Source organism: Scyliorhinus torazame, chromosome 25, assembly GCF_047496885.1.
Source record: "Scyliorhinus torazame isolate Kashiwa2021f chromosome 25, sScyTor2.1, whole genome shotgun sequence".
Lineage (NCBI taxonomy): Eukaryota > Metazoa > Chordata > Chondrichthyes > Carcharhiniformes > Scyliorhinidae > Scyliorhinus > Scyliorhinus torazame.
Window position 1 is genome coordinate 6,604,591 of NC_092731.1, and position 22,563 is coordinate 6,627,153.

Here is a 22,563-nt window from a genome sequence, read left to right on the forward strand (position 1 = left end):
CGTGTCTTGGGATTTGGAAAAGTTGTCCTTTCAGGCGTCTTCTGTACACTTCAGCTAGTCAGTCTGCTAAACACGCGCACCTTTGTTGGGCAGGAGAGGAATCTGGCTGCGTTAGGTAGTTCTGGTTGTGGAAAGAATACTTTGGATTGGGAAATACAATGATTGCTGGAGTGGAGAATTAAAGGAGGTTAATGAGTGAAAAGAGCTAGGGCAACATGGTGGTGCAGTGGTTAGCACTGCTGCCTCAAGGTGCTGAAGACCCGGGCCAGTCTGTGCGGAGTTTGCATTCTCCCCGTGTCTGCCTGGGTCTCACCCCTACAAAAGATGTGGTGTAGGTAGATTAGCCCCTTAATTGGGGAAAAAATGAATTGAGTACTCTAAAACAAATTTGAAGAATGAGTGAAGAGCATAAAATATAAAGCTGGCTCTATTTTGGGGATAGGTTACATGGCTGGCCTTCAGTAAAATCTGTGCTGCATTGCAGAATGTGCCGGATTGAAGGGGCAGCACGGTGGTGCAGTAGTTAGCACTGCTGTCTCACGGCGCCGAGGTCCCAGGTTCAATCCCGGTCACTGTCCGTGTGGAGTTTGCACATTCTCCCAGTGTCTGCGTGGGTCTCACCCCCTCAACCCAAAGATGTGCAGGCTAGGTGGATTGGCCACGCTAAATTGACACTTAATTGGAAAGAAAATGGGGGGTGGGGGGGGGACTCTAAATTTAATAATGTGCCGGATTGGAACTTAAATCCACAACTCTTCAAATTTATACTATTTGTCTGCTTAATATGTCTGGGTATCAGGTAAGGGTGGGTTCTGACTCTTTAGTCCATATAGTCACTGCCGGTGGGGAATGCTTGAGAAAATCAAAGCTGTAAACTCTGGTCCTAATCAACCAATTCTCATTTAATTCTGCTCAATCTGACACCGCCAGTGTGTGTTTGGGGCGGGGGGTCTGGGAACGGTGCCAGGCGGGAGAAGGTGGTTTGGCAAATCCACAGGATTGTGGAGCTGCAACCAATTTCCAACAACAAAGCAATTGTTTCTTTTTTTTTTTTAAATGTTCAACCCGGTAAAAGATTTTCAGGGCAGAAGGACCAACCAACTCTGGAGAAAAGTATGGCCCTGCATAAAATCACGTCAGCGCCTGAATGGGACAATTTGGGTGTAAGAAAGTGTTCCGTGTAGCAGCTGAGAGTACTGAGGTCGAGTAATTTGCATTCTTTCAGGAAGTGAAAAGGGAAAACCAGATATGCCCTTTGTACAAAGCTGAAATAATACTCCCAACAGTCAACATATTTATTGAAACAATCCTGCACACTTGTAAAGCAAGTTAACTCTACAGGGCCTTGTGCTTACAGCATTGGTGGGTTTGCACCTAATTATTCAACAGATTTTATTTTCCACACAAACAAAGCCCCAACTCGATGAATTTGAAACGCTTCTGTGCTTCTGAATAACACCGGCTGCACACTGCTTCAAGGAGGAATTCAGGTAACTGGATCAGAGGGGGCAATCAGCACTCCCTCCTTTTCCCAGCTTCTCCCAACAGAAATGCAGAACACACTCGAGTATGCTGTATTTGTAAAAATTCTCTTATATACACAAAAGACACTGCACTTATCAGCAAAAAAGTAAAAATACATCCATTCCTAATGCAATTTTCTAGTAATCTGTTAACTGCCTATGGGTTTGTATCTTAAGGAAAATATACAGCAATGTACAATAGAAAATTAAGAGATAAAACTTGTGTAAAGCAAAAGCTGTTCCATTTTAGATCTTCCAGATTATGAAAGCGTCTGAAACAACAAAGTCTTAAGTTTGGGCTTTTAAAAAAAATTATCTTTCGTTTGGGTGAATGTGAAGGAAATGGATCAGGCCACATTCCTTCTCTCACCTGTCAAACAAACAGCTGAAGTTCTGAAACAATGGCGCCCAACTCTTTATTTTATTTTGCATTTCAAAGAGTGGATCACGTTTTATAAACCGTGACTATAATCAAAAGAACGAACCCACGACAGCAGAAATAGTTGCTCTGGGGCTTAACGCATTCCCAATCTCTCATCTGAAACACTGACCGTCTAGCCACTGAGAACGGGCATTAATCTGGTGTAAACTAACAGGAGGCAGACAGATCTCCACTCTGCTGGGACTGCACAGCACATCTTGTCAAAATGTGCAACATTACCAAATCCTAAAGGGGTAACTCCCAATATTTAACCCATCCCTTTAGAATTGACAAATGCGTGTAATTCTGAAACGCACTGGCTTTATTTCAGCAATTAAGGATTCCAATTTGAATGGAATTTGGGAGTTTAATTCTTAAGAGGGCGGTTATCTATAAACTGACATTTTGTGTAGTTTATGGACTATGTGGGCGGGGTGAGGAAACAACAGCACAAACTTAGCAGGAGATGCCTCAAGTTAAAATACTTGGGGATTACTTTCAATCTAAAGTACTTGCCTCCTCTCCCACGGATTAATAAGTTCCCAGTGATGAGGAAATTCTGACCCCCATTTTCAGATCAAATATTTCTTGGTATAATGATCGGAAACACAGTTTATAATTTGATTGCTGCCCCACAGCTCTGATCGTCCCCAAATGAAAATGATTACGTGGCAGGTTGGGTTTCGGCTGGCTGAATGTTGTATTTCCCACTCCTGGGTGTGTACCCAATGCTCGGGTACAAAGTTTGATGCCTTTCAGGTCCAGCCACCATAAAATAAAGTCTGCCCGTGCAAATCCTGTCCAGAGATTTGGCATAATGACATCTCGGTGATTGTCCTCTGTCAAAAAGAACTTTTTAAAAAGCTGCTCCTGCCTGAAGTGACTCTCGTGTTGACCAGACTCTTGGGGCTAAGAGGGCACGATATCCTAATGGCTCAGCTTTACTTCCTGTTTAAAAGCGCTAAAATGTACTGCAAAATTTTTCATCTTTTAAAATGGTACATAAAATAAAGACTGTAGCAATTATCTTTCCATTGCCACAGACAGTGATAATATCACCAATGTTAAAAATGCAAAGAGGATAAAAATATAGAATTTTTCAGGACAGGGCAACTATTGGAAAGCTAGTTATCCTCAGCACCCCTGAGCGTGAGAGTTTGACTGCTCACTATTTAGCCACTCCTGCTGGAGCGTATATGCCTGTGAACACTGCGTGTCTCGGCAGTGCTGTGGTACAGCTTCCATCCCCCGAATTGCTGAGCCGGCATCCGCCAAATGAAACCATGCACTGTCCTCACAGGGAGATTTGCTCCTGAAACAAACGTGTGCACCTCCTTGTGACATTGGGAAGGTAATTTCCCCCAAGCCCATCTTCTGGTTGCCCCGAGTGTGCGCACACCCTGGCTGAGAGCAGGTAGGAGAAACTGAGGAAACCTATCCTCAAATTTAAAGGAGGGAAAAACAAGAACTTCCCTGGGAGGCAAAGATCTTGTCCATGTCTCCTGGCAGAGGGAAGGAGCTCACTGACAAAGCTGGAGTTGACTCACCTCCGTTTACTCTCTCAAACCAGCTGTTTACAAGAGACACTGATATAAGCCAACCAAACATCATCTGCTTGCCCTACCTATCTGTGCCCAACCTGAGCTCGTGGAGACCAAAGGTAGCTTCTAAACCTTTTTGTACCCCATTGTAGATTAGACAATGCACGGGGTAGCAGTTGACAAGCCGGTTTATCCACTCACAACAATGACCTCCCCATTTATCTCTCATTTCCAATGAGAATGTGGAAGTGGTGATTGATCGTCATTGCCTGTTTAGAAGCTGTTCCTGAAGTTACCTTCTGTTGTGAGGCGTGGAACCCGTGTGTTCACACCCCCGGGCTAATCATCTTCTCTTTTCCATTACCCTGTATTTTCTATTTTAGGAGACGGGATTTCTTTCCTTTAACCTCTGTATTTTTTTGTCTGTTTCGTTGTGCTCCATGTCCTGATTTTCTGCTGATAATCAGTGATTTTACCTAGACCCAGGGCATCACCAATTTCTACCTGTCCATTTGGCTGGTGAGTGGGGCAGCAATGGAACATTCTTCAATGGTGACTGAAATACAATGGATCAGGTGTTTATTATTTTGGGAGCTTCTGTATCTGTACACTAAGGTCATTATGGGTTGTAGATTACTGCAAGCTTAGCAGCTCAATGGCAAGAGTACAGGTTTAACACATTATCATTGAACCAGGGTTTCTCTCCCCCACTAGTTAATCTTGTGGCTGACACTAAGTACCTCGGTTAGGACCTGTCCATCATCTTGAAAACAGTGTCCAATGTGAAATTGAAAAATAAACCTCTGCATTTATTTGCTGCAGACTCGTGTTTTGTGTCTGGTGGTCTACTTACAATATGCCTTTTGTAATGTGCACCCATTCCCCACCTCCAGATGCACCAAATCAAAATACCTAGAAGCAGTTATTTACAGTACAGGGGAGGGTGTTGGCTATTTCTGTGCAAGCTCTCTGTACAATCCAAAACTTAGGACTACTGCTCTGCTCTCTTCCCCCAAAGCCTTCTTTCTACATCTGCTAGCCCCAAGATGCTGGTAAAGTCTTTTATGGTGTGGTAATGTTCGGCAAATTGTTTGAAGTGAAGACTAGAATGGTCTCCTCTGGTTCCTCCTTTGGCTCAACTTTCAAACGTATCCTCGACCGCTTCATCTCTGCCTGTCTTTCTTGCTCCTCCTGCTGCCTGTGGCATTTCATGTGAGCGTTTCGACTTTTCACTTTGTCAAATACTCTGAAATACACGTGCATAATAAAGATTGTGATCCAATGGATGATTAGTTTGTAAGCCAATTCTGGTTACTTGCCATCCAAAATAATCAAACAACGCTCTGCTGATTACAGAAGGGGCGGGGGAGGGAACTTCAGCACTTTGTTATCTATGTGACATTGTAGTTGCATAGTTGAGTTCTTGTCATTGCAAGTTACTATTTAATAATCTATTATTGTCACAAGTAGGCTTACATTAACGCTGCAATGAAGTTTCTGTGAAAGCCCCTAGTTGCCACATTCCGGCGCCTGTTCGGGTACACTGAGGGAGAATTCAGAATATCCAATTCACCTAACAAGCACGTCTTTTGGGACTGTGGGAGGAAACCGGAGCGCCTGGAGGAAACCCACGCGGACACGGGAGAATGTAGACTCCGCACAGACAGTGACCTAAGCGGGAATCAAACCCGAGACCCTGGCACTGTGAAGCAACAGTGCAACCCCTGTACTACTGTGCCACCCATAAAATTCTAAGTGATCCTTCATGGAGAGCAGTTTACACCCTTAGCCAGCTGGGAAAAGAAAAGCCTTTAAATGGTTCATCCTGGCTGAAAGCAGCAGACACCAGTTCTTCTTCACTGTCTGAAACCTAATGGTTGTGCAACTAACTCTTCGCAATTCACTCTGCTAAGGGGAACACTAGCTCAGAATTTCACACACCACGTATCTCCCACACCAATTAATCGCATGCACAGCCCAAAAAATCTCTTCCTTTATTTCAAAAGGGTGAGGTTATCAGAGTGGGTGTCCCATACCCAAAACTCCTTGTGCCTTACAACAAGGCTATGCTCTCTCGCATGGGAGATGGTGAGTTTAGGGCCATGTTTCTGCTGCCATGTTAGTATCTGAACACCCAAATGTTTTCCTTCCTTTGTCTAACCTAGGGTTTTCGTCAAGTTTTATCCTCTTGCAGGAGATCGAGTGCTGGTGGAAGGGAAACCTGGGAGCCAGGATTAGTTGTGTCACGACTGATTTCCGACCAAATAATTCTCCTCTTGTAAAATGCCTTGGAACGTTTCATGCGTTGAAGGCACTATCCAAGTGCAAGTTGTGGTTGATTTCTGTCTTGGGACAAGTTCGTTGGATCAAGCTGTCCACCGTTTCATACTCCGGTGCAGTTTCACCACATGAAGAGAAAGTGGGAAATGGCACTGCAAGATTCACAGAGCATGCAGGAGAAGTGAGTGAGGACAAAGAACCTTCCTGAGCAGAAAGTAAAGAACTCAAAACGCACTGGAACTCACCTGAAAAGCACCTGTAAGGGCTCCATCCCGTTCTCCCAGTTCCTTCACCTCCACCATATCTGTTGTGATGATGCCACTTTCCAAAATGGTGCTGCTGATGTCTTCGTTCTTCATTAATCGTCCCACCCACTATAGTTGACAGGGCTCTCAAGTGTCCAAACCATTTCTGCCCCTCTGTTCTCACCCCGTCCCCTCCCAGAACCAAAATTGGGTCCCTCTTGTCCTCAATTTTCACCCCACCAGCCTCCCCATTCAAAGTATCATCCTTGTCCAGTTCAGTCAACTCCAGCATGATCTAAATACATCATCCCCTCACTCCCGTCTGTATTCCGCGGGGACCGTTCCCTCTGGGATATCCTAGTTGACTCCTCCATCACCCCCAACATCTCACCCTCTTCCCATGGCACCTTTCATGCAATCGCTGAAGATGCACCACCTGCCCCTTTACCTTCCTGCTCACCATCTCAGGCCCCAAACACTCCTCTCAGGTGAAGCAACGCTTCACGTGCACCTCCTTCAGTCTGGTCTATTGCATTTGCTGCTCCCAATACTGGAGAGACTAAATGCAGCCTGGGTGACCGCTTTGCAGACAAGCAGGACCCAGACCTTCTTGTCACCACCATTTTAACTCACCGTCCTGCTTTCCTGTCTGCCTTGGCCTGCTGCAATGTTCCAGTGAAGCCCAACTCAAACGAGAGGAAGAGCACCATATCATCTGATCAAATACCTTACAGCCTTCTGGACTTAACATTGAGTTCAGCAAATTCAGACTGTGAACTCTCTCCTCCACCTTCATCCCATTTTTATTTCTTATCAATTTATTTTCATTTTTTGATTTGATTTGATTTATTGTCACATGTATTAGCATACAGTAAAAAGTATTGTTTCTTGCATGCTGTACAAACAATGCATACCGTACATAGAGAAGGAAGGAGAGACTGCAGAATGTAATGTTAAGTCCTAGCTAGGGCGTAGTGAAAAGAACATCTTAATACGAGGTAGGTCCATTCAAAAGTCTGATGGCAGCAGGGAAGCTGTTCTTGAGTCGGTTGATACGTGACCTTTGGTATCTTTTTCCTGACGGAAGACGGTGGAAGAGAGTATGTCCGGGGTGCGTGGGGTCCTTAATTATGCTGGCTGCCTTTCCGAGGCAACGGGAATTGTAGACAGAGTCAATGGATGGGAGGCTGGGTTGCGTGATGGACTGGGCTACATTCACGACCTTTTGTAGTTTCCTGCGGTCTTGGGCAGAGCAGGCTCCATACCAAGCTGTGATACAACCAGAAAGAATGCTTTCTATAGTGTATCTGTAAAAGTTGGTGAGAGTTGTAGCTGACATGCCAAATTTCCTTAGTCTTCTCAGAAAGTAGAGTCGTTGGTGGGCTTTCTTAACTATAGTGTCGGCATGGGGAGACCAGGACAGGCTGTTGGTGATCTGGACACCTAAACACTTGAAGCTCTCGGCCCTTTCTACATTGGTGCCATTGATGTAGACGGGCATGTTCTCCACTACGCTTCCTGAAGTTGATGATAATCTCTTTCGTTTTGTTGACATTGAGGGAGAGATTATTGTCGTCGCTCCAGTTCCTCTATCTCATTTCTGTACTCTTTGAGATCCGATTTCTTCCATTGATTCAATTGTCATCCCATTTTCCATCTTGTTTTTCACTTACTACTGTCTCTCCTCACCCCACCAGGGCCATCTGTTCTCTGTCCTTTGGCACACTGCTTACCTTTGTGGTGCCAGTAACCTTCTTAGCCACGATCACTACCATTTACATTCTCTTTGTCTTTTTGTCCACAACACCTTTGTTAATCTCTCCCCAGCCTCCACCTATCGCTGGCCCTTTATCCAGCCTCACTGCACCCCCACCCCTACTGTATAAATCTTATCTTATTTCCAGTTCTCTCCAGCTTTGACGAAGAGCCATCCAGACTCGAAACGTTAACTCTGTTCTCTCTCCACAGATTCTGTCAGATTCATTGAGATTTTCCAGCATTTTCTATTTTTGTTTCAGATTCCAGCATTTGCGGTAATTTACTATTGTCTCATTACTGTTGTGGGAGCTTACTGTGCACAATTTGCGTGCTGCGAGTGTTAAATTAATTCATGGTTTGTGGGCATCGCTGGCTAGGCCAGCATTTATTGCCCATTGCTAATCGCCCTTGAGAAAGTTTCCCAGACTCCCAGTGGTGTAATGTAGGGGGAAGACACACGCAAGGTGGCTCCCGCTACAGTACTGTACTTTTTTTGCCCCTGGTTCAGTTTAACGTTTTGCCGAGGACGCACTTGACCAGGGCAAGGATGAACGGGTTCTTCCCTGAGGTTGAAGATAACTGTGAGCATCGTTATCGTGGGCTGGCTAATCACATGCATATGTTCTGGTCCTGTACCAAGTCGATAGGTTTCTGGGCTTCTTTCTTTAACACCATGTCGGTGATACTCTGTGTAGATTTCGATTTGTGTCTGCTGGTGGCCATATTTGGGGTGTTGGAATCACTGATGCTTCAGTCTGGGGTGAAGGCAGATGTCCTCGCCTTTGCCTCGTTGACAGCTCGAAGGCGAATTTTGCTTGGGTGGAGGCCTCCCACTCCGCCTAGAGCCTCAGTTAGGCTGGGTGACCTAATGTAATTTTTGCATTTGGAGAGCGTCAAGTTCAACGTTAGGGGGTCAGTGGAGATGTTTTACCTAAGATGTCAGCCATTCATTTCTTTTTTTTTTTTTAAAAAAAGAGTTACGTCACCGTCAGCTGTTGGGGAGTTTAGGTTAGTTTTTGTATTTAAGTTAATTATATGTTGTGTGTGTTTTTGCCATTTTTTATCTTTTATGTTTTTCTGTTTGATTGTTTCAGGTTCTTTTGATAATGAAAAAATTCTTAAACATATTGTTTTTAGTTTCCCCATATTTCAACAGTGAACTTCAAAAACACTTACTGTAAAGTTCTTTAAGTTGTCCTGAGGTAGTGAAAGGTCCAATATAAATGCAAGTTATTGACTTAATTCTGCACCTTAATAGCAGTTAACCAGAAAATCACAACTCTTAGCAACATGTATCACCCAGACCCCCACCACTCATAGCTTTACCTACTTTGTGCACTCTTTACAAGGGAAATTCCCCAGGATAAATTTTTTCTCGTTCTTGTCCTGGACTCCCGTCTGACAGTGAACTGATGGAGAAGGGCTCGGCTTAGCCCGTACAATTTTCTTCTTTAGCTTTTCCCGGCTCACACTTGTCTGGGAAGGAATGCTCAAACCCTGTGAGGCTATGAATGACTATGGGGGGGGGGGGGGGGGGGGGGAAGAGAAGAAAAAGCAGAGTTGAATATTTTTACCCACAATAGTTTTTGATAAAATATTACAACCAATGACTATACTGACTATTGCTGTTACCAGAACGTCCTTCTGATATAGAAGCATAGAGGAATGCAGTGAAAGGATACTGCAGTCTACCCAGTCAGTGCTAGAAAGAAACACATTTCAATCACTTATCCCCTCAAATATCTCTTCAATTCTCTCTTAATAGTCTCTCATTATTTATTCGCACTGCCTGCATGGGTAATAGTCCCGACCACATTTTCTGTCTGAAGTAGGTTAGGGTTAGGAATCAACTGTTTGTGCAACTTCCCTCTTGTATCCTCTACAAGCATCCCAGGTCTAGCATCTCATTCAAGGGACAGCAGCTCTAACAATGCAGCAAGTCCCGGTCCGGTGTGGGGCTTGAAGACCCAGAGGTCAGTGGCACTAAGCTGGGATCTCTGTTTTGTACTGTATGCTTTGACTGGCTTGCTGTACTTTGCAAGCCAGTGCATTGTGGGATCGCAGCATCGACTGCGGCAGCACTAAAGAACAGTTGCGATGTTAATCACCTCCGCGTCTACTTGATCCTGAAAGGTACCAGGACCAAAAACATAACACTATCCTAGACACAAATCTACAAATTCACTACGATTCCGACCTGTGCGAGTCTGCTTGTGCCAATCTAAACAAAAGTTAAAATCTCCCTATAAAACTACTCTACATTTGCTACATGCTTATCTAATCTTTGTATTTCTACAACCTACAACTTCTCGCTTGTTACAGGGACCTTATACACAAAGCCCTTGTCTTATTCTTTTCTATCTCATCATTCTTCTCATGAGGTCTCCACTATATGCTTAACCTCTCGTTATATCCTCTCATTTCATTCTAAATCACTGATACTACTCACTCCTCCCTCTCCACGATTTTCCATCTTTCGGGTTCACTTTATGCCTGATAAAATTTAGTTGTTCCTTCCACTCTGAAGGCTTGGATAAAGAACTCTTATTTCAGCCGCACACCCCTTCTTGTCCTTCTTCTCAAATGTTGTATTGACACTTTGCTTATCTCTATTTTTATTTACACCTGTGATGCCTAAAGCTCAATTGTGGACCGTTACTCTGCCGTCTTGCCTTTCTTCTGTTTTTCAGCTATTATCTACCACTGAGCCCAATTCCCCTCCAACGTCCTTAGAACATAGAACATAGAAAATACAGCACAGAACAGGCCCTTCGGCCCACGATGTTGTGCCGAACCTTTGTCCTAGATTAATCATAGATTATCATTGAATTTACAGTGCAGAAGGAGGCCATTCGGCCCCTTGAGTCTGCACCAGCTCTTGGAAAGAGCACCCTACCCAAACTCAACACCTCCACCCAACACCAAGGGCAATTTGGACATTAAGGGCAATTTATCATTGGCCAATTCACCTAACCCGCACATCTTTGGACTGTGGGAGGAAACCGGAGCACCCGGAGGAAACCCACGCAGACACGGGGAGGACGTGCAGACTCCGCACAGACAATGACCCAAGCTGGAATTGAACCTGGGACCATGGATCTGTGAAGCAATTGTGCTATCCACAATGCTACCGTGCTGCCCTTAAGAACAAATAAATCTACACTATATCATTTTCCCGTAATCCATGTACCTATCCAACAGCTGCTTGAAGGTCCCTAATGTTTCCGACTCAACTACTTCCACAGGCAGTGCATTCCATGCCCCCACTACTCTCTGGGTAAAGAACCTACCTCTGATATCCCTCCTATATCTTCCACCTTTCACCTTAAATTTATGTCCCCTTGTAATGGTGTGTTCCACCTGGGGAAAAAGTCTCTGACTGTCTACTCTATTCCCCTGATCATCTTATAAACCTCTATCAAGTCGCCCCTCATCCTTCTCCGCTCTAATGAGAAAAGGCCTAGCACCCTCAACCTTTCCTCGTAAGACCTACTCTCCATTCCAGGCAACATCCTGGTAAATCTTCTTTGCACCTTTTCCAGAGCTTCCACATCCTTCCTAAAATGAGGCGACCAGAACTGTACACAGTACTCCAAATGTGGCCTTACCAAGGTTTTGTACAGCTGCATCATTACCTCATGGCTCTTAAATTCAATCCCTCTGTTAATGAACGCGAGCACACCATAGGCCTTCTTCACAGCTCTATCCACTTGAGTGGCAACTTTCAAAGATGTATGAACATAGACCCCAAGGTCTCTCTGCTCCTCCACAATGCCAAGAACTCTACCGTTAACCCTGTATTCCGCATTCATATTTGTCCTTCCAAAATGGACAACCTCACACTTTTCAGGGTTAAACTCCATCTGCCACTTCTCAGCCCAGCTCTGCATCCTATCTATGTCTCTTTGCAGCCGACAACAGCCCTCCTTACTATCCACAACTCCACCAATCTTCGTATCGTCTGCAAATTTACTGACCCACCCTTCAACTCCCTCATCCAAGTCATTAATGAAAATCACAAACAGCAGAGGACCCAGAACTGATCCCTGCGGTACACCACTGGTAACTGGGATCCAGGCTGAATATTTGCCATCCACCACCACTCTCTGACTTCTATCGGTTAGCCAGTTCGTTATCCAACTGGCCAAATTTCCCACTATCCCATGCCTCCTTACTTTGTGCAGAAGCCTACCATGGGGAACTTTATCAAATGCCTTACTAAAATCCATGTACACTACATCCACTGCTTTACCTTCATCCACATGCTTGGTCACCTCCTCAAAGAATTCAATAAGATTTGTAAGGCAAGACCTACCCCTCACAAATCCGTGCTGACTATCCCTAATCAAGCAGTGTCTTTCCAGATGCTCAGAAATCCTATCCTTCAATACCCTTTCCATTACTTTGCCTACCACCGAAGTAAGACTAACTGGCCTGTAATTCCCAGGGTTATCCCTAGTTCCTTTTTTGAACAGGGGCACGACATTCGCCACTCTCCAATCCCCTGGTACCACCCCTGTTGACAGTGAGGACGAAAAGATAATTGCCAACGGCTCTGCAATTTCATCTCATGCTTCCCATAGAATCCTTGGATATATCCCGTCAGGCCCGGGGGACTTGTCTATCCTCAAGTTTTTCAAAATGCCCAACACATCTTCCTTCCTAACAAGTATTTCCTCGAGCTTACCAATCTGTTTCACACTGTCCTTTCCAACAATATCGCCCCTCTCATTTGTAAATACAGAAGAAAAGTACTCATTCAAGACCTCTCCTATCTCTTCAGACTCAATACACAATCTCCCGCTACCGTCCTTGATCGGACCTACCCTCGCTCTAGTCATTCTCATATTTCTCACATATGTGTAAAAGGCCTTGGGGTTTTCCTTGATCCTACCCGCCAAAGATTGTTCATGCCCTCTCTTAGCTCTCCTAATCCCTTTCTTCAGTTCCCTCCTGGCTATCTTGTATCCCTCCAATGCCCTGTCTGAACCTTGTTTCCTCAGCCTTACATAAGTCACCTTTTTCCTCTTAACAAGACATTCAACCTCTCTTGTCAACCATGGTTCCCTCACTCGACCATCTCTTCCCTGCCTGACAGGGACATACATATCAAGGACACGTAGCACCTGTTCCTTGAACAAGTTCCACATTTCACTTGTGTCCTTCCCTGCCAGCCTATGTTCCCAACTTATGCACTTCAATTCTTGTCTGACAACATCGTATTTACCCTTCCCCCAATTGTAAACCTTGCCCTGTTGCACGTACCTATCCCTCTCCATTACTAAAGTGAAAGTCACAGAATTGTGGTCACTATCTCCAAAATGCTCCCCCACTAACAAATCTATCACTTGCCCTGGTTCATTACCCAGTACTAAATCCAATATTGCCCCTCCTCTGGTTGGACAATCTACATACTGTGTTAGAAAAGCTTCCTGGACACACTGCACAAACACCACCCCATCCAAACTATTTGATCTAAAGAGTTTCCACTCAATATTTGGGAAGTTAAAGTCGCCCATGACTACTACCCTATGACTTCTGCACCTTTCCAAAATCTGTTTCCCAATCTGTTCCTCCACATTTCTGCTACTATTGGGGGGCCTATAGAAAACTCCTAACAAGGTGACTGCTCCTTTCCTATTTCTGACTTCAACCCATACTACCTCAATAGGGTGATACTCCTCAAACTGCCTTTCTGCAGTTGTCCTTAACTAGGTTAAAGTCCTTGTGACCATCCTGGTTATCCATTCCATTAGGACCCTAGTCTGAGCCTTGTTCAGGTGCAGTCCATCCAAATGGTACAGTTCCTTCCTGCCCCACTACCGCTGCCGGTGTTCCATGAAATGGAAACCTCCTTTTCATACCCTGCTCCATTAGCCATTCACCTCACTCATCTTCTTATCCCTATCCCAATTTACTCAGAGCTAGAGTAGAATACTTGAATGCTCCTGTTCTTTAGTTTAGCTCCTAGTTGCTGGTACTCACCTCTTGCCTGTTCTTCCCTGTGTTGTGTGCCAACATGAATCCTGACAACTGGATCCATCTCCTCCCTTTCCAGCCACGGGAGATATCCTAACCCCTGATACTGGGCAGGCAGCATAACCTTCAGAACTTCTTGTCACAACTAAAGAACAGTATCTATCCCCCCTGGTTATATTGTTTCTCACTATCACATTCCTTTTCTAGAATGAGGTCATAGTTTTAGGATGAGGGAGGGGGGTTGCGGATTAAAAACAGAGATGAGGAGAACTTACTTCTCTCAAAGGGTGGTGAATCTGGAATCCAGAGTGGATGCCAGGACATTGAGTAAATTCAAGGAGGAGTTAGACAGATTCTTAATTAGTAATGTGTTGAAGGGTTATGGAGAACAGGCAGGAAAGTGGAGTTGAGGCCGAGAAGAGATCAGCCTTGATCGTACTGAATGGCGGAGCAGGCGCAAGAGGCTGAATTGCCTATTCCTGCTCCTAGTTCTTATGTTTATTACCCCCATTTCAGCGGTCTTCTGTACTATAGTCCTGTGGTCAGTCTATTATCCACCCTAGAGAGTTTGCCCTCATCCACACCGGCAGCAAAAATCTGGTGCCTGTTGGATTTGGGCAGAGACTCCTCCAGCATTGGCCTTGGGTTTCCCTTACCTGCCTGCATGTCCCCTCACTGGCCTGAGCATAATTAGCAGCATTTCTAACCAGCTTTTTTATTTCTTTTCCATCAGCGGGACTGTCTGCCTCACGCTTTATCTCCTCTTCCTCAAGCAAGTGTGTTCTTTTCCACTCAAATTTTAGCTGTTTCTTCCAGGTGTAGTAATATTCAACACATTGTGCCACGGTCTTGTATTTTATCTGTAAAACAGCAGGTCCCATGAATGCAATAGATCTGTTCTAACAGGGTTAATACTTTTGAGTGGGTGCTACTAGGGGGGTCTCACCTGGGGCAATTCACTTGTGTACATTTTGGATCCGGAACCCCTGCATTTTCTCAATATGTACAGAGTGTGAGTTCCCAATGGTAGCAGTAATTTGTAAAATCAGCCCTGTAATCTACAGCAGATCTGCCTCCTCTTACTATTCGATTTTAAATCATTCCTATATTTTAATAACAATCTTTAATGTCACAAGTAGGTTTACATTAACACTGCAATTAAGTTACTGGATTTTAACCTGGACAGTCTGATTTCCAGCCTGGTGGTTTTTCATTACACAATTTTTAAGAGCAATATTCTCTGATAGTGCCTCAAATGGCTCACGTGTCCTAATTCACCAGCCTGGTGGTCCTGATATTCACTACCAGTCTCTCCCAAACAGAAACTCCCAGTTAAAAACCTTTTAGGTGTGGAATTCAGCCTTTATTAGTTCCACCGACATCAGCCCTTGCTATGGCCACCTTATGGAAAATAGTACAGCGAACTCACAGGAAGGAGACTGGGACCACCCCAAACTCATTTAGTTCAAGCTCCTTCAGGCTGCAGAAGCCAGGAGGGGGAAAAAAGTATTTAAGAAACAGTTACATTTTGGCAGGGGAAGATGTTTGTGTTCAGAAGGATGAGCAAAAAGGCTTTCTTCGTCCAAGGCTTCTGCGTGCCGGGTCTTTCATTCTGCGCATGGAATTCATTCCCAAGTTCCACAAAACGTTACATAATTATTTAGATGTTGACTGGCTAAAGATCATCTTGCAGCTCCAGCAGCTGCAGTCTATTTCTCATCACTAGGTGGTAGCAACAAACTGGAGTACTGCAGGAAATTCTAATAGCGAACCAACAATCCAAAATTGTAGAAATCGAACTTCATAATACAGTAGTTACTGGATTAAACTATAATGCTGTGATTCTTTTTCCAAGGGTGCCCTACATGTTTGGATTAAAACATGTGTTTTGTTTTTAAATTAAGAGTACCCAATTAATTTTTTTCCAAATAAGTGTGACCAATCCACCTACCCTGCACATCTTTGGGTTGTGGGGGGTGAGACCCACGCAGACATGGGGAGAATGTGTTGGATTAAAACATTTGTGGGCAGAAAAATATTTACACTTTACAATGATGCCACTGGAGGCTGCTAACCAAAATATGCTGTTTTAACTGCACCATCTTCCAACGAGACTCTTTCAAATTCCATGGTGCTGCTATAAATAGATCACACACACCAGTAATAAGGGGCGGGATTCTCTCTCTCTCCACCTCCCTCCCCCCCCCCCCCCCAATCGGGTGGGAGAATCGCCACGCCGCCCCCGCACGTGATTCTCCACCCCCCCCCCCCCGAAACCAGCGCCTGCGAATTGTGCCGGGGCCGCTCGGAGAATCGCCGCAGACGGTGAGCGGCAATTCTCCGGCCCGAATGGGCCGCGCGTAAATGGCCTAGTCCCGCCGGTCCCGGGGCTCACCGATTGGCGGGCTGGCCTCTCTCTCTCTCTCCTCTTCCCCCCCCCCCACCCAACACCCCCGGGCCTACTTCCTTGCGCAACCAGCCCCAGAACCCCGGCGCCATGTTGGTGAGGGACCGGGGCAGCACGGTGGCGCAGTGGAAGCACTGCAGTCTCACGGCGCTGAGATCCCAGGTTCGATCCCGGCTCTGGGTCACTGTCCGTGTGGAGTTTGCACATTCTCCCCGTGTATGCGTGGGGTTCGCCCCCACAACCCAAAGATGTGCAGAGTAGGTGGATTGGCCACGCTAAATTGGAAAAATGAATTGGGTACTCTAAAATAAAAATAAAAAATGTTGGTGAGGGGCCGAAGCACTCCGCGAGGTTACTGGGCATGCATCGGTTGGCACCAACCCAACTGCTCATCCGCGTCTTTTACGTGGCGCCGGGTCTCTGACACCACGCCAAGGCCCCGCCCCCGTAAATCCCGCGACGCCCCTGCTGGCCCCACGGAGGGCGGAGGATAGGGGTCTGGGAACGGGCGCCAACGCCGGAGTAAAACACGGCGGTTTTTACTCCGGCGTCGGCACTTAGATTCCCATTTGGAGAATCCCGCCCAAGGTGTCAGTATTTTAGTGCTGGCTGACAAATGTTTCCACAACTGCCAATGCCGTGCAGTCAGAGTGGGATTTTCTCTCTGCTGAGGCCTGGGAGTTTCGTCTGGATCGATAAGATGAAAGCTTCCTCTGTTTTATGAGCTCTAAAGATCAAAATTACTTTGGACAGGAGCACAATTTTCATGACTAACTGGGGATTAAGATGGTAGTGTAACCTAGGAAACTAGAAGGTTGACAGTGTGGGGAAATGTAAAATGGGCATCTTCTACAACGGGCAGGTTGTCCTCTCGTCTGTCAGTTTACTGCCCACAGTGAAGGTGAAAATTACTCCTAAAAAATTCAATATTGGGGCAGCAGAGGTTAGCACTGCTGCCTGTGGCGCTGAGGACCCGGGTTCGAATCCCAGCCCTGGGTCACTGTCCGTGTGGAGTTTACACATTCTCCTCGTGTTTGCGTGGGTTTCACCCCCACAGCCCAAAGATGTGCAGGCGAGGTGGATTAGCCACGCTAAATTGCCCCTTAATTGGAAAAAAATAATTGGGTACTTTAAATTTTTTTTAAAATTCAACATTGTATATAGAGTCAATTTTGGCAGAAGTTGAATCGTTTTTAACTGCCTTTAATACCCTGACTTTGCCATTTGATTATCTCTTACCATCTTCTGCATTAGAAAGAAATCTTTGTTGTGAAGGCAAATTGCTTTATTGAACATCTTTTTTTCTGCAGTAGTCCATTTCTCAGTACCTAAATTCAAAAGAAACACATTGAAGGATTAACAACAGAGATGAAATGAAATACTGCCAATGTCAGATGTCTGAAAAGAGGACAGAAAGTGTTGCAATGACACCAGCCAATTGTGAAAGGGAAAGTGCCAGCAGCAAATCGGGACTGGTCTGCGTTGGGGCTAGGAGTGGTGCCCAGGTGTGATTCATAGTCCTGGGCCATGCAAATTTATGCACGGCGGAGATTACACTGAATTCCCCCGCAATGCAAATCCTGTCCCTCCCCTCACCCACTGACAAGGAGGGCGCCCCCAACCTCTCATATTGTGTCCCTCTGCCACTGTCATGCTGCAGGTGGGGGGTTGTGTGGGCTCGTGCTGTGGCTGAGGGATTGACCCCGGGATATGGGGGGGGGGGGGGGGGGGGGGGGGGTGCCGTGGCTGGTCTGCCCCTTTCAGCTTCGGGCAACAGAAGATCACCCTTGGCATGGTAATCTCAGGTAGCCCTCTGATCAATAGCATCCTCCTGGTCTGACCTTTTTAAACTCTGAAGAGCAGTCCAGGCAGTTCAGTGAAGAATCAATTAACATAAGAACTCGGAGCAGGAGTTGGCATTTCAGCCCCTTGAGCCCGCTCCACCATTCAATACGATCATGACTGATCTTCTCTCGGCCTCAACTCCACTTTCCTGCCCATAACTTTCTCCATAACTCTTCAACCCATTACTAATTAAAAATCTGTCTATCTCCTCCTTAAGATTACTCATTGTCCCAGCATCCACCACTCTCCGGTGTAGTGAATTCCACAGATTCACGACTCTTTAATTTTTCCAATTAAGGGGAAATGTTTGCATGGGCAATCCACCTCGCCTGCACACCTTTGGGTTGTGGGGGTGAGACCCACGCAGGCACGGGGAGAATGTGCAAACTCCACATGGACAGTGTCCCGGGGCTTGAATCGAGCCTGGGTCCTTGGCTCCATGAGGCAGCAGTGCTAACCACTGTGCCACCGTGCTGCCCCAGATTCAAGACTCTTTGAGAGAAGTAATTTCTTCTCATCTCTGTTTTAAATCTGCTACCTAAAACAATCTCTCGTTCTAGATTGACCCACGAGAGGAAGCATCCGCTCTATGTCTACTATGTCAATACTTTTTATCATCTTATGCCGGAACACTTTCTCTTTACTAACATCTGCTCCCTCAGACAAATACCTTTAGAACAGCAGCTTTTATAAGTGTTGTGGGCTGACCTGACCTCAGCCCCACCCACTCTCTGACATCACTGTTTTCTTAAAGGTACATTGCTTAAACATCCATGTCTTAAAAGTACTCTCACATGACACCCCTAACGCCCCTTGAAATGCGAAGCGTCCTTTCACTAGCCCGTGATTGACAGCTTAATGGTTTAGACACAGCTGCTTAGGAAGTTAGGCTATTCATGTTTCCCTTTACGCTTGAATGCATCTCAAGTACCTTGCTTTGATAACCACAATGTTTATAAACACTCTCGCTGTGATTGACAGCCCGTCACCACATCAAAGGAGCTAAGTGCTTTCTGCTGAGGAAAGAGGAAGCAAAACCATTTTGGTCTTCCAGGCCATTAATTGCATGTGGATCACTATTTTGCATTTTCCCGCCAGCGTGGGGCAGGTAGCACGTTATAGCCGGTGGCAGGAGAGCAGGAAATGGGAACATCATCTTGGCGCTGATCCCATTTTTGTGCCGCACTCCATTTTCCCCCTGATCGAGGTTCCCGATTGCAGCAGCCGTGAATGGAGAATCCCGGCCTTCATCATTCTGAAGAAGTGTTTAATTGAAAGAGTTTCGTTCAGGTGCTGACTGATCTGCTGTTTAATACTCAGTACAGATTTATAAATTCACTTTTTCATTTTTAGCTGTTTATTTGTGGCATGTATATATATCATCTTTGTGACAGATTGGGCATTATTAATGACATCGGTACTAAAGTATATCACTTCCAGGAATGAGACAAATAATATCTTGAGGAATGTACAGATGCAAGCTGTCCCACACACCCTGCCTGACATAAAATGTGTATGGACTCCTGATTCATTCATTTATTGATGCCTGCCCCAAGTTGCCAAAGCATAATGGAGCACCAGTGCTCCACCACAGTGATAGGACAATTCACACCACCACGGAGTGATAGGACAATGGAGCACCAGTGCTCCACCACGGAGTGATAGGACAATTCACACCACCACGGAGTGATAGGACAATGGAGCACCAGCACCCACCATGGAGTGATAGGACAATTCACACCACCACGGAGTGATAGGACAATGGAGCACCAGCACCCACCATGGAGTGATAGGACAATGGAGCACCAGTGCTCCACCACAGAGCGACAGGACAATGGAGCATCACTGCTCCACCACAGAGCGACAGGACAATGGAGCACCAGCGCTCCACCACGGAGCGACACGACAAAGGAGTACCAGCGCTCCACCACGGAGTGATAGGACAATGGAACACCAGCACTCTGCCATGGAGCGACAGCACACTAGCACAGTGGTTAACACTGTTGCTTCACAGCTCTAAGGTCCCTGTCTGTGCGGAGTCTGCACGTTCTCCCAGTGTCTGCATTGGTTTCCTCCGGGTGCTCCGGTATCCTCCCACAGTCCAAAGATGTGCAGGTTAGGTGGATTGGCCATGATAAATTGCCCTTAGGTGTCCAAAAAATGTTAGTTGGGGTTACGGGGATAGGGTGGAGGTGTGGGGATAGGGTGGAGGTGTGGGCTTGGGTAGGGTGTTCTTTCCAAGGGTTGGTGCAGACTCGATGGGCCGAATAGCCTCCTTCTGCACTGTAAATTCTATGATTCTATGACAATGGAGCACCAGCACTCCACCACGGAGTGATAGGTCAATGCAATCCGCCATGGAGCGACAGGAGAATGGAGCACCAGCACTTCGCCATGGAGTGATAGGACAATGGAGGCACCAGCACTCCATCATGGAGTGACAGGACAATGGAGGCACTGGCTCTCCGCCATGGAGCGACAGGTGAATGTAGGCACCAGCTCTCCGCCATGGAGTGATAGGACAATGGAGGCACCAGCACTCCATCATGGAGTGATAGGACAATGGAGGCACCAGCTCTCCGCCATGGAGTGATAGGACAATGGAGGCACCAGCTCTCTGCCATGGAGTGATAGGACAATGGATGCACCAGCACTCCATCATGGAGTGACAGGACAATGGAGGCACCAGCTCTCCGCCATGGAGTGACAGGACAATGGAGGCACTGGCTCTCCGCCATGGAGTGATAGGACAATGGAGCATCAGCACTCCACCATGGAGTGATAGGACAATGGAGAGCTAGAACAAGGTGCCGTGGAGTAGTAGGTGAATGGAGCACCAACACAGTGACATGGAGTGGTAGAAAGACTTGCAGTTCCATAGCACCTTTCATGGCCACTTAAAGTACGTTACAGCCAATGACGTGCTTTCTGAAATGTAGTTACTGTTGTAATGATAGGAAACAGGGTAGCCAATATGCACACACCAAACTCCCACATATAGCTATGTGATAATGGCCTGGTCATCTATTTTTGTGATGCTAATTGTGGGATAAATTTTGGTCAAGGCACTATGGCTCCAGTAGTAAGTGATATGGAATAACTGGACTGGGGAACTCCAGCACAGTGGCATTAGCAATAACGGGGGAGCAAACTATTAGCCTTTTTGACTAGGAAATGGTGAGCCACAAAGTGGGACTTCAAATGAGAGAAGAAACTGCTCACAAAAACATAAGAGGGAACAGAGGGTGTTCAGATTGGATCAGTCTCCTCTTTAAAATTAAACAGGGTGCTTTTTGCCTCGTCACCACATATCTTATTCACTTCCCGTTCTTATCCAGTCCTACACAAAACAGATAGCTCAGTGGGCAAACGCACTCAGTGGCAAATTAGCCCGCCATAAACAGTAGGGAAGCCTCGGTTTTGATGCTTCATTTGTGCTAGTGGCAAGGAGGGTTAAACAGAAATCAGCTAGCTTTCCTGCTCCTGGCCGTCCAGCTGCAAAGTACAGGTGCCTGTGACTGTTGAATGAGGACAGGACTGAACCCAGCCCTGTGACCACCATGACTGAACAGCCTGCTGGCACCAAGTAAGCACAGACATGAAGGATGAGCATTCAAGGTGAGATAGCAGGTGGTGTGTGTGTGTGTGTGACTCATACCCCAACATGGAGAAGACAGGTAACATTGAACCCCATTAAACATGACAAATTTATGATATTTTAGTCTTGGATAAATTAGTCTTGGGTCCAACATTTAAATTGTTGATACTAGAAATAAAAAGGTTTAAGTTTTCACGATCTGAAATGCCTCCCATCAATTAATAACAGCCGGGTAGGAGGGGGGGGGGGGGGGGCTAGAAGTTCAGGTGTGGAGCTGAATTTCAGCTCCAGAAACGGGTGAGAAATGAACATTCATGCAATGAAGACTGCTCCTTCTGTCCATGCACAGACTTTCTTCCTAATCTCAACTACACCAGAAAGACTGGCTGAAATATTCACCCCCTCCTGAAAGGTACTGATCTAATTTATTAATTGACACGAGGATTTGGAAGCCAAAGTTTGAGGGTTTTTCCTTACCACCAGCACTGTAACTGACTGCAAACTAAATTTGCCCAATAAGATCAGTAGGAAGTCTTACAGCACCAGGTTAAAGTCCAACTGGTTTGTTTCGAATAAGATCAGGGTGGTTTGCATACTAGCCAAAGGTGTGACTCCATAGTTGTGAGCTCAATGTTGTACCCACTGAATCATCTGAATCTTCAGTCTACCCCCTATGTAAGTGGCTTTGTTCTTACCAGTGTAGTGGTAATCTCCTAGAGGGTGACAAGGGTCTCGCCTCACACCTTTCATTAATAACACCTCCAGGGCAGCCTTCAAAAATAAAAACAAAAAGTGGAGCTGGAAGTAAGACAAACCTGTTAACTATTGTACGGTATGAACACATTTGAATCAAATTGTTTCGAAGCTATTTTGAGAAGGTTAATACATCTTAAAATATCAGGTGAAAACATTTAATATAAACGTCTAAAGTGTTTTTACAGTAAGTGCTTTCTCCACACTGTAATG

General features: G+C 45.8%; 1 protein-coding gene across 1 annotated transcript in view; it reads right to left on the reverse strand.

Moving 5' to 3' along the window:
* Positions 1-4,191: 4,191 nt before the first annotated feature.
* Positions 4,192-22,563, reverse strand: part of LOC140402230 (zinc finger protein 541-like) — a 78,801-nt gene continuing 60,429 nt past the window's right edge. Inside the window, exons 9-13 of the mRNA XM_072489858.1 lie at positions 22,293-22,368; positions 17,394-17,482; positions 14,404-14,607; positions 9,099-9,283; positions 4,192-4,731 (exon numbers count right to left, since the gene is read on the reverse strand). Of these exons, the coding sequence (XP_072345959.1) occupies positions 4,548-4,731; positions 9,099-9,283; positions 14,404-14,607; positions 17,394-17,482; positions 22,293-22,368 (738 nt within the window). The 3' untranslated portion in view covers positions 4,192-4,547. The remainder of the gene's footprint in view (positions 4,732-9,098; positions 9,284-14,403; positions 14,608-17,393; positions 17,483-22,292; positions 22,369-22,563) is intronic.